The sequence below is a fragment of the Ictalurus furcatus genome, chromosome 23 (genome assembly GCF_023375685.1).
Source record: "Ictalurus furcatus strain D&B chromosome 23, Billie_1.0, whole genome shotgun sequence".
Taxonomy (NCBI): domain Eukaryota; kingdom Metazoa; phylum Chordata; class Actinopteri; order Siluriformes; family Ictaluridae; genus Ictalurus; species Ictalurus furcatus.
Genome location: NC_071277.1, coordinates 10192501 through 10205144, shown reverse-complemented (window position 1 = coordinate 10205144; position 12644 = coordinate 10192501). Strand labels below are relative to the sequence as shown.

General features: G+C 39.2%; 1 protein-coding gene across 4 annotated transcripts in view; it reads right to left on the bottom strand.

The window, feature by feature from the left end:
* Positions 1 to 382: 382 nt before the first annotated feature.
* Positions 383 to 12644, bottom strand: part of dip2ca (disco-interacting protein 2 homolog Ca) — a 108551-nt gene continuing 96289 nt past the window's right edge. For all 4 annotated transcript variants that reach the window (XM_053612116.1, XM_053612113.1, XM_053612112.1 and 1 more), the window contains 12 exons: positions 11989 to 12110; positions 11725 to 11836; positions 10991 to 11100; positions 9849 to 9979; positions 9571 to 9739; positions 8139 to 8309; positions 2802 to 2863; positions 2264 to 2321; positions 2090 to 2164; positions 1836 to 2010; positions 1543 to 1666; positions 383 to 1299 (listed from right to left, as the gene is read on the bottom strand). In XM_053612116.1, the coding sequence (XP_053468091.1) occupies positions 1047 to 1299; positions 1543 to 1666; positions 1836 to 2010; positions 2090 to 2164; positions 2264 to 2321; positions 2802 to 2863; positions 8139 to 8309; positions 9571 to 9739; positions 9849 to 9979; positions 10991 to 11100; positions 11725 to 11836; positions 11989 to 12110 (1562 nt within the window). In that variant the 3' untranslated portion in view covers positions 383 to 1046. The remainder of the gene's footprint in view (positions 1300 to 1542; positions 1667 to 1835; positions 2011 to 2089; positions 2165 to 2263; positions 2322 to 2801; positions 2864 to 8138; positions 8310 to 9570; positions 9740 to 9848; positions 9980 to 10990; positions 11101 to 11724; positions 11837 to 11988; positions 12111 to 12644) is intronic.

Below are 12644 nucleotides of genomic sequence, written 5' to 3'. Positions count from 1 at the left end.
ACGGCCACAAAACTGAAACACACTTCTGTACAAATCTGTCAATAAATAAATAAAAGTTGTTACAGAAATTAAAGATAAAATGGCAACATAAACACAAACAAGTCATTAAAATACTGAATCAGAACACAAGAGTTTGTGCAGCGGTGTTTGCTGAACGTGCGTGTGTGTGTGTGTGTGTAACAAACTTCTGTCTACAACAGATAACATGCAAATGGGAAGTACTGCATCAGAAAGGTTTCATTGGTGATCCCCAGATTGTATTTTAATATATATTTTATATTTATTTATAGATCTATCTATATATATATATATCTATATATATATCTATATATATATATATATATATATATATATATATATATATATATATATATATTTGTATATTTATATTTGTACATATTCTTGATGTTACTCAAGATTATACAATGCTTTGTTTTATATTAGCAATGTTATTTAATGAGGAAAACATTTTCAAATGTCTTCTCACACTTCTAAAAAGAACAAAATAAATAAGAACTATTTTCTGTACATAATTACACAGCGGACTTATTGTTGAAGCTTTTTACACTTATATTAAACACGACTGAAAACTCAGCGGATTGTTTCACATCCAGCTGTGGGACATTTACAAAGATAAAAAAACTGAACTGAAACTGTTGGAGGACAAAATGCACATCAATTGTACATAAACTGGTTTTGTACCTCTTCTTAAACAAAACGACAAAATGTGTGTGTGTGTGTGTGTGTGTGTCTACTCCAAACTCACGGTCAACATAAAATCCACAGTCTCAGAAATGTAAAAATGTCTCTTTACTCAGTTTGGCCTCAAACTTTAGTGAAAAGCAAATTTCCAGGCAAGCAAAAGCTGCAGAGAAACACAACCCGCGAACTTCCTCCACCCCGACCCCATTCTCTGTCCTCCATCTTTCCTCCGTCTCTATCACTGGTCCTATGTCTTTGTGATCTTCATTGTCAGTATGATGTCATTGTTGGTGCTGAGGCTCCGCCCACATCATTAGCAGACACAGCTATACACCCAAACGCAGCTACATGTTGTAGGCCACATAAATGGGGTCGAGCTGATCGGCCAGAAAGCCGTCACGCAGGTGCATCCGCTGTTTCTCTCCACGGGAGTTGATGGGAATGACACCGATGTCCACCACCACGACCACGCCCACAATCAGGTAATGTTCCTCCAACACGGCATTTGTCACCAACGGCACCAAATCCAATGCCTCTTGCTCCGAGCCCTCCAACTCCACCACCACCACCAGCAGGTTAGTCCATGGGAACACAGCACTGCAACACACACACAAACACACACACAACAGGCACATGACTGACATGTAAAACAATCAGTGTATTTCTGAATGTTTTGTGTTTCACAAACAGCAGCCTGTTTATTTCACCTTCAGCCACAATGATCTAGATGTTTTTCTGCGATGAGATGAATCTGTGTGTGTGTGTGTGTGTGTTCGCTGGTATGTGATACAGCTCCGTGCTTGTGCTCAGAGCTTATGTTTGGTTCATTCAGGAACGTACCACTCCATGATGCTTTTGTGTGCGCGGATGACGGAGGTCTCGATGTCGATGGGGTGATACCTCATCCCTCTTAGCTCCATCGCCTCGTCCAGAGCTCCAACCACGTACAGGGCATCGTGTCTCTCTGTAAACACAACACACCTTCACTAATGCACACAGTTTAAAACTATACAAAGTGTACAGCTACATACTCTGTGTTTGTGTATATATATATATATATATATATATATATATATATATATATATATATATATATATATATATAATGTGTGCGTGTGTGTAAGTGAGGTGACCTCCACTGGCGTCAGTGAGCTCAGTGCGTCTCAGGAACCCCAGGTATCCGGTTCTTGCCCACACGGTCTGCGTGTCTCCGAAGCTCAGGCGAGAGTTGAAGTGGTCAGACTGCAGCATCTCGTCTCCATACACTGTGAAATAACCGCTCCCGTTGTGACTGCTGTGCACCCAAATCTGCAGCCATGAGGAACCATGAGGAACCATGCTAATGTTATAGACGTTATGATAAATGTGGATTATACCAGCAACACACCTCTCCGAGATGAGAATCTCCTAAAGGACCCTTGGTTTCAGGATTAGCAATTATGATGCGTACTCCGGGTAAAATCTGTAGATTTAAAGTGTAGAGTATTTCAGCGGTGTGTCTGCTGTGAGATTAAACACCAGACCAGTGTGTAAAGTCTGTAAAGTGTGTAAAGTGTTTTACCTTCCCAGACTCCATGAGCGGCAGACTGTGTGGAGATCCTCGCTCAACCAGACGCACCCTGAGATAAAAACATTATTCCACTGTTACTGTTCACACACACAGCATCGACAGAGAGGGAAAAACATCTGCAGCTTTCTACAAACAAACATCTGTATGAGTTCACAGCTAGTTGTGTCCACACAAACTTACTAACAACCGTAATTCTGGTCTGTGATCCCAGTTACAGAGAGCATGTCAGTGAAACCGTTGCTCTCTCTCTCTCTCTCTCTCTCTCTCTCTCTCACACACACACATGGTGGCTATGGCTCAGGTGGTACAGCTGGGTGTCCACTAATCATAGTTCGACCACCGGCGAGTGTCCTTGGGCAAGACGCTGAACCCCAAGTTTCTCCCAGTGGCAGGCTGGTGCCTTGCATTGGTGTGTGTGTGTGTGTGCATGAGAAACAGTGTAAAGCGCTTTGTAGAACCGCTAAGGTTAAAAGGCGCTATGCTATATAAGTGCAGAGCATTTACCATTTACAAACACACGTGCACGCACCTGTCGTGTCTGAGTGCTCTCATGTCCACATACACAGTTGTTGGGTCTGGTCCAGAAGTACCCTAAAAAACACACACACACACACATACACACACACACAGTGAGTATTCAGTCACACGTCTTTACTGAGTGACTGCAGAAAGTTTGTAAAAAAAAAAAGCACAACTTAAACTTCAAGAAGAAAACCATCAATTGGGATAAATTCACACCTTTAATATCTGTATACCATGTTGATATTTCTGTAAAGCTGCTTTGAGACAATGTCTATTGTAAAAAGCGCTATACAAATAAAATTGAATTGAATTGAATTGAATCAACAAACAACACTGAAAGCTGGAACATTGACAAGTCAGAACTAGAATGATAAAGTCTGTATATACGTTTGTGTGTGCGTGTGTGTGTGTGTGAGTGTGTGTAAGAGAATAAAAGCACTGAGAGGATGGACAGATGTTCCAGAAATGCAATAAAATACATCTGTTGATCACACAGAAGAAATGGACAGACCCAATGCTCTGAACACACACACGCACGCACACACATACACACACAATTTTAATAAAGGCTGAAGATTATAGACAGAAAATGTGTTTAAGCCTGTAGCAGACATTAGGAGAAAGTGAAAATATCTTCAATAGTTTACTTTATCTCCTATTTCTCATTATAACGTTATGATCAATCAAATTTAAGGTTATGAACTTGTGAAACTGTTGAACTCTGAATGAACTCAGTTTCTAGATAATTTTCTACTGGAAGATCATTTCGCTTCTTTCCACAATCAGCTTGATATACAGTGATTTGCAAAAGTATTCAACCCCTTTGGAATTTATCAGCTTTGTCTCGATAACAAATGATTAAAACATTAATACATTTTCTTTCTGTCAGTGTTTTTATTACAAATTCAAAGAAAATCAAAAACTGAAAAATGCTGCTTGCATAAGTACAGTACTGTAAAAAAGTATTTGTCCCATCCTGATTTCTTCTGTTTTTGAATACATCTTATACTAAATTGTTTCAGAAATTAAAACAAAATCTAAGATAAAACACAGGCAACCTGAGTAAACACATAATACGGTTTTTAAATTATATTTATACACAAAAACAGAAAAGAATCAGGATTGTATTTAAGCACTGTATTTAAAACCCCCCAGGTTCTGGAAGCTCCACATGAAATATGTTGTCTTAAGGAGGACACAACTGACTTATAATTGGCCTTCACCTGTGAAATATTAAAACGGCTCCCATGTTCTGAACAAAAACCATCTCAGTTAAACTGTCATTGAAGTCCTTCAGTCTGAAGGAAAAGAGTGAACATGAAGACCAAGGAGCATGCTTAGGAAGATAAAGATATGGTCATAGAATTTCATAACTTGTAAAATTATATCTAAGAGGTTGGACATAAGAGTGAGCACTGTTGAATTGCATCACATCAACCAAGCACTACCTCAATTATCACCATCCCTACAGTGAAATGTGGTGGTGGCAGCATCATGTTCTGCGGACACGTTTCATCCTTAGGACCTGGGTTTCTTGCAAATACAGGGGGATATTACATAAGAACCTGCTTCAGTCTGCAAAGCAAAAAAACCTAAAGCTTGGGAGAAACTTCACCTTTCCACTGGACAATGATCCCAAGACCAAAACCATGCTGAATATAAAAACAAACAGGTGAATGTTCTACATGTTCTAATCAAATATCTGAATCCCACTGCAAATCTGTGGTACTGTTTGAAGATTGCAGTCAACAAACAACATCCAACCAAGAACCTGGTGCAAATCTGGCAAGAAGTATGGGTGAAAATCCCAAACAGAGCTGGAAGGAACGTTACTGAGCAACTCTGATCCAGACAAATCTGATGACTCAAGGTTGAATACTTCTGTAACACACTGTATTTCTCTTGTAATGAGAAATACTGGATAAATTTGAGTATATACAAACCCATATGAGCCACACACACACACACACACTACATAGCACATCCATCAGGTCTGATTTCACACCACTCACTCGTACATGAACAGCACACTGTTAACCCATCCGAGTTCATGCTGCACAACCGTAAAATGTGATCTGTATATCAGTGTCAGCGAAATCTGTAGTGCCACCAAGTGGCCAAAATATCCCTAATGTACATAAACTCCAAACGTATTGGCACTCTTCATAAAAATATACAAAATTGAGGAGCATGCAATCTTGAACTTAGGGAGAGTAAAGCTTTGTTTTAATAAAATAAATATTTTAGTGCCACTTTTTCTGTACAAAAATACACACACAAACACACACACACACACACACACACACACACACACATTGAAACTCTTTTACTCAGAAGACATGTTTTCACATTGAAACATCTTTTTAGTCTGAAGTTTACCACCACTTAAGTAATAAAACACTAGTAGAGGATCTTGAATGCTCCTCCTAGCATAACATCTCTATAGCTTTGTGATCAGACATGCATACTTAAATCATTAAAACTTTTGAGATGAGATTATACCAAAATCAAACACCTGACATTGAGACCTGGTGACATTTAGGAGCTGCATTTTGTTTCTCTCAGCTTCTTTACTGCAACTAAAAAGTTTGTTGTTATGGATACACATCTTATCAATCTAATCACTGAGTTTGACCCCAAGAATCAACTAACCTGCTTTTTTGTTTTTTTTTTGTTTTTTTTACAAATGACAATTTAGCATTTGTAAAAACTTATTATTTTGTCAAAGACAACCGACTTTGACTTTCTGAACAAGAGCAATTTAAAAGCAACAGAATTTTTGAAGAATAGCAATCAGTTTATTAGAGATGTACTGATGTATCGGCCGATAGTTTAAAAACATCCGATGATCAAGGTGGATTATATCCTGTCAATCAAAAGAGGGCTGGAAAACACATCCATTTCGTGCTGTGTGTAAAGAAGATGTCTCTTGTGTGGAATGATGATAAAACTGTAGTGTGTAATCTCTGCACTGATAACATTTTACACCGGACGTTTCAGTGAAGCGGGAGTTTTCGGGTCAAATAAAAATTTTTTAATTTTTTTGCCGAACTGCCCACGCTGAATTAAAGCGCTGGTACATGGTTGAGAGATTTAAATGAAGATGAGTTGACAGACAGTATATATTACAAGAAAATATATTTGTAGAGTAGTATATTTCATATCCAGTTAATGTTAATATATAAAAAAATTGAAATTATATATGACCAATTTGATGTCAGTGATGAAGTAGAAATGCTTGTGTTTGTGGAGAGTGAATGTGAGACCAACAGGAGGATTTTTTTACAATTCAGTCAACGTTAATATGAATTAATAACATTCAATAAGTTAAGAAAACTTTAATCTTTAGAATTTAGTTCATGTGTTAATGTTAATTAGAGTAATGTGTTTTCTGTTTATGAGACCAGTTACTGTGAAACAACTTGTTGAAATGGAGAGAATAAAGTTTTTATTTGCATATCTTTCAGAATTGTAGAATTAATTATTATTAATTTAAAATAAGGTATAAAAGGCAGAACTATCGGTATCAGTCGATATCACTCTGAATAATCGGTTATCGGTATCGGCTGAGAAATTTAGTATCGGTGCATCTCTAATTTATATTTTTTTTCTTGAATGGTGCCAATAATTGCCTTATAACAGAGCTGAGTTATAGAGGCTCCTGATGTCACGGAGTGTGTGTGCAGTTCACTGGGATGATTCTCAGTCATTAGTCTATTAGTCCATGAAGTCAGCAGTCGTGCAGGAGGAACCAGTTAAACACCCAAACCATGAGACCTGCTCACACTTAGAGTTAGCACAAGACACAATGCAGAAGCAAAGAACCCTGGCAGAGAAACTGAACTGAACACCCCACACCACTACCAACACCTGGGCACAGAGGGATGAGGCACCTGGGGGGTACTGAGCATGGGAGTACAGGGGGCATGGCAGGCTCCCTACCTGATCAATCTTCCCAAGTCTGTGGGGCTACAATGGGTATGGACAACATCAAGAGAGAGAAACAGAGAGACAGACAAGGGAGGGAGATGGTTTCAGGTATGACAGATTTTTTAAAAAAATTAATTATGTGGAAACTAATCAGTGGGAAAAAAATAAAAATTAAAACATGCAAAAACAAAAATGGACATTTTACTGAATGTCTACAGTTTTATTTTGGAGAATACAATATAAACTCTACTGTTAGTGATGACATGACACCCAGAAACCACGAAGCTCCTACATGAAGCTCCTGTAATGGGGGACTGGCCCACAGGTTTGGAGAGTGTACCCAAGTACAGAGCAAACTAAAAACTGATGTGCACAATGTGCCAACCAAGGGGCAGGGCCTAGAAAAGTGGGGCTAGGGCTTGGGAAGCAAACTTACATGCCTACATGCAGCCCAGTAAGCTACCAAACCAGCACAAACAATGAACTGGGAGTAGGCCTAGCCAAGGGCTCAAAAATATATGATTATATGAAAAAACAAAGGTCAGGAAGGAGTGGCTTAAAAAGGAAATACATAAACAGAAGGGTTTTATTTTGTTTTGGTTTTTTAAAGCAAATGGAGAAAGCCAGAGAAACCCCAAGAGACAAGCTCTAAGAGGTTTGGTCTGATGCAGCATGAATGCTCAAAAGAGAGAAAAGGGAAACCTGAGTGATAAACTGAAGCATTTTTACCAAATTACCAGCTTAATCTCAGTACAAAGCTCAACAAGGAGAACTCAAGACTAAAGGTCTGAGCAGCGGGTAAGAAACCCTTAAACAGGCCAGTCACAGGTGGAGCTGGTTACCACTAATTACTGAGTGGCAGCTCTCCGTCTCCCTCTGGTGTCGGGCCGGGGCCATGGCATCCTGCCCTCTCCTCGTCACTAATTACTGCTTATAATCACAGAGAGATTGAGAAACACACAACACACACAAAACCTCTCAAAATAGGGTAGACTAAACACTGCTGTGGATGATCCCAAATATTGGGATGAACCTGAAATATTTACAATTCCCAAACATAAGTTATATCTGAGTCTTAGTGTTTCTTTCTGTGTTTAATCTCACCTGGATGCTGTAGATTTGTATAAAAAATGCTGCTGTAATGATAAAATCCTCTGAGTGCAACTCTAAGTGTATTCGATAACAGGCGTGGGTTTAAGTCCATATACGGCCTCAGTGACATGTCCATGTGTACAATTCAAAGACACGGCCACTGGTCTGCAAACACGGCCTTCTCACGATCCCGAGAGTGAAAAGATCAGGATGAGGCTCATGTTTGTAAGAGATGTAACATTTCTTTCTTCTTTTTTTTTCTTCTTTCCTCCCTCTCTCTCTCTCCCTCTCTTTCTCACACACACACACACACACGACAAACCTGCAAGCAGATTGCGAGATTCACCCTGCAGCCGAAGGAGGTGCTGACAGCGCGCGGGTGAAGGCCAAGATCTTTAAACAGCTTGGAGAAAGACTGAGTGAGAGCGATACGGGGTCTTTCCTCCGCCACCACCACACACGTCCTCACACGGGACAGGTCCAACCCACGAGACTGTACACACACACACACACACACACACACACACACACACACAGGTTAGAATTATTTAGAAATTGTCCACATATCTAACTTTCTTGTCTTTTATTCTAACACTCAATTTATGTTATGTTCATTATGTAATAATGAACAAAATCCTGAATAATAATATAGAATGAAAAGTAGACAAATGGTAAATCAGGACTATGTCATCGCTTCACATTTTCACATTTTCTAATAAAATTATTGTTTCACTCTAATTTCTCTCCTCACTCCTCCTCCCAAATATTAATGAACTACACGCTGTGGCTTCAGATGCAGTTCACACTAAGCAGATTAAATGTGAGTAAATAAAGAATATTTTACTAATCCAACTCGCCACAAGGTACATGCAGCATTTTCTCCTGGCCTTGCCCTGCTGAGGCCGTAATCACACACACACACACACACACACACACACACACACACACTCACACACACATGGATAATAAGATGCTTTCAGCTATAATTAAGTGCCACTTGCTGATTAAGGCTCAGTAACGTTAACCCCTCACTAATGCACGCAGGAACACAACGATGGCATGAGTGAGAAAATCTTGACATCACCACACAAACTTTACATTGTAAGGCAGAGGTGCAGTAATTCAAATTTGTTTTACAGAAAAGATGATGTTAAACACTATAAACACTGAAACATCAGTGAAACGTTTCAGTAATTTATTTTGGAAAATCCTGAAGTCTACAGCATGATGTTTAACTCTAATTTAAAATTCTATAGATTTAAGAGTTATAAATGTACAGTGTATATGAAACAGATTTTCTCAGTGCTTCTGTATAAAACCGATTGGGGTGGGGCTACGTATGAGTTCAGTTTGTGATGTCACTAAATAAACTCAAGAGCTTTCTTCCAATCATGTTCAATAAGCAAATTATTACAGGAAGAAACATGATTACTGGGAATATTTAATTCATTTTATTTTATTTTAGAACCTGCAGGTTAAGCTATTAATTATCTATCTTAGACTATGTTAGTGATGGAAAGATGTTGGTTGTCATGGTAACGCAACACTATATTCCAACAGGTTTGTCTGCTGTTAAATAAACGAGTGAAAAATTTAAGTGAGTTAAGAGACTGAGAGTGAGAATATAAATCAAGACTCTGATACTGAAATAACACTGCGGATAATGTGAGCTAATTTACTGGCCTTTAACCTGGAAACCGTTAGTTTAGTGTTTATTAGTGTAGATTAGTTTAATAGTTATTTGTGTAGCTTACCTTCAGTGACTCGGTCTGCAGACCCAGGCCTTTAGTGCACAGCTCCATGACGGAGTACGAGCAGAATGTGTCTCTGACGCGGAACTGACTGACGGCCAGCAGCCAGAGCGCAGGATTCACTTCCAACTCTGATGGTGGGATCAGGATGGACTGGTGCCCTGAGTACACACTGCGCACACACACGTGCACACACACACACATGCGCACAATCAGTAAACTCTCTCTCTGTCTCTCTTCATGTCTCTCTCTCTCTCTCTCTCTCTCTCTCTCTGTCTGACCTGCAGAGGCACCAGAGGACGAAGCCCAGACCGCAGTAGGGGTCGAGGCAGATGGCCACTTCACGCGAGGGGTAAAGCTCACACTGGAGCTTGATTGAGCGGCAGAAGGCACTAGTGGCAGAGTGAGACATCTGAAAACAGAAAAAAGATGGAGGGATGGAAGAGAAACAGAAAGTTATCACTGATTCAGTAGAGTGATAAACTGAAGTGCTCAGCATCGAGAAGGTGATCAGCACAAAGACATTTTTTTAACCATTCGCAGATCTGTGTGCAAGAGAAGTTATTGTTATAAAGCGCTGTCTCCTCCTCGTCCACTTGAGCACAGAATATCTTCACGGGACGATGAGGAACGAGCATTAAACCAACTCTCAGAACAGCAGCATCAGAGTCGACTTCAGTATCGCCCTCTACTGACCACATATGCTGTCTCTCTAATTTAAATTGTAATGTAACAGCCTGCTATTCAGAGTCAACAGTCAAATAAAAACCAAGAGAAAGAAAATTAGGACCAATAAAACAGTTTGCTTTTTCTGGTACCAACTGCAATATGAAAATATGTCGCATTAAAGCAGGAGATATTAAAAAAATACATAAAGTTTAAATGAAAAAGATAATGTACAAATGAGAAGAGGGTAAATATGTAAATAAACAATTAATAGAAGCTGAATATGAATAGGAGGCTGATTAGCCCTATTCCTAATAATAATCAGAATAATCTGTATTATTAATGAATAAATCAGAACTATATCACGTAGTTTACAGCATGCAAACTCAAAATATTGAAAACATGTCAAACATAGAATTTTTCACATGATGATGGAGATATTCTACACTCACTCTATTAAACATGGTAGGTTTAGGGGTGAAAATACTTTTGCAGCAAATGAGTAGATAACTCGTTATTTATTTAATAATGATTATTTGTACATTTAATATTGTCCTCAAATGGCATTCTATAACTATTTGTGTGAAATTATTCTGACCAAAACATGAAACTCTCTCTCTCTTTCCCTCAGACAGTGTGTCTGATCATCAGTCGATATGCTGCAGCTAACGTGCCCTTACGTGTGTGTGTGTAGTGTGTAGTGAACAAATACATGGAGAGGAAAGCAAACTGTAGACGTGTGAGGAGAGAGAAGTACCTTTACTCCTGCAAGCATCCCTGTGGTGGACACACTGAAGTCCAGGTAGGCCAGTGTGTCCGGGTTTGAGGGCTTGTATAGCTGAGGGGGCTTTTTCTTTGGCAGATCATCTAGAATATGAGAAATACTTAGATTTTTAAAAAAGATTTTGTGTTAAAAAGAAGCACATTTTAGCCCGACTCCATCGTGCTGGTCTCCATCGTAATAACTGGATATCATTAGCATCTATAAACTTTAAAATTTCTCCCAAATCAATCCCATCCTCTGTGTTCAAACACACAAATTAAAGGAAAGGGGCGGGGCCAAGCAGCTCTGTCCAGCTGGAGAAGAAACTCTTTTCCAGAAGCATAAAATTAAGACTCTAGCAGGAACATATACTCTAATACTGCAAATCATACGGTATATGTGAAACGATATGACTATTAAAAGGTGTTTAAACTTTTCAGCTTTACACACTGCACCTTTGATGCTTAAATATTATACTGAATAGAGGTGATGCATGGATTTATTAGTACCTGAGGATTCAGGTCATATTTTGGTTCAGGTGCAGGTTGATATATAAAGAAGAGCAATATGTTGCACAATAACAGATTATCTGTATTTATTGGGCTAAAATTAAATATTTGACGTGACCACAGAGCCCTAACTGATGCTTTCACTGCACAAAAAACAGTTCAGACCACGACAAAAACCTGAGCCTCTCTCCTGTTCGGTGAGATGTCCGTGTGACTCACCTGTGTCCAGGACCAGAGGCCACGCCCTGATATCCACTGCAGCAGACGCTTCCTTGGACTTCAGAAGTTTACTTATCGCCTGTGTAGTCATCACACAGGACGAGCGGCTCACCTGCGCGCACACACACACACACACACACACACACACACACACACACACACATCTGTCTGTTGACATTAAAACACAGCTGTTTGATTGTGCATGAGCAGTAATAATGCGTCAGAGATAGAGGCATGGCTTATAAACTTATAAATTCCACTCACCTCCACAATCATCTTCACAGTTGGCAGCGTGGTGGCGATGTTCTGAGGGTGCGGCGGGCGCACGGTGATGGGCACACATCCCGCATACAGACACCCGTAAAACGCTGCAATCAGGTCAATACCTGTGGGAGAGAAACACATAACATTTCACTCACACACATACACATATAACACACACATATAACACACATATAACACACATATAACACACACACATAACACACACATATAACACACACATATAGCACACACATATAACACACATATAACACACACATATCACACACATATAACACACACATATAACACACATATAACACACATATAACACACACATATAGCACACATCACACACATATAACACACATATAACACACACATATCACACACATAACACACACATATAACACACATAACACACACATATCACACACAACACACACATAACACATAACACACATATAACACACACATATCACACACATATCACACACATATAACACACACATAACACACATATAACACACATATCACACACATATAACACACATATAACACATATAACACACATATAACACACACACACATAACACCACAGACAACACACATATAACACATATAACACACACACCACACATAACACACATATAACACAC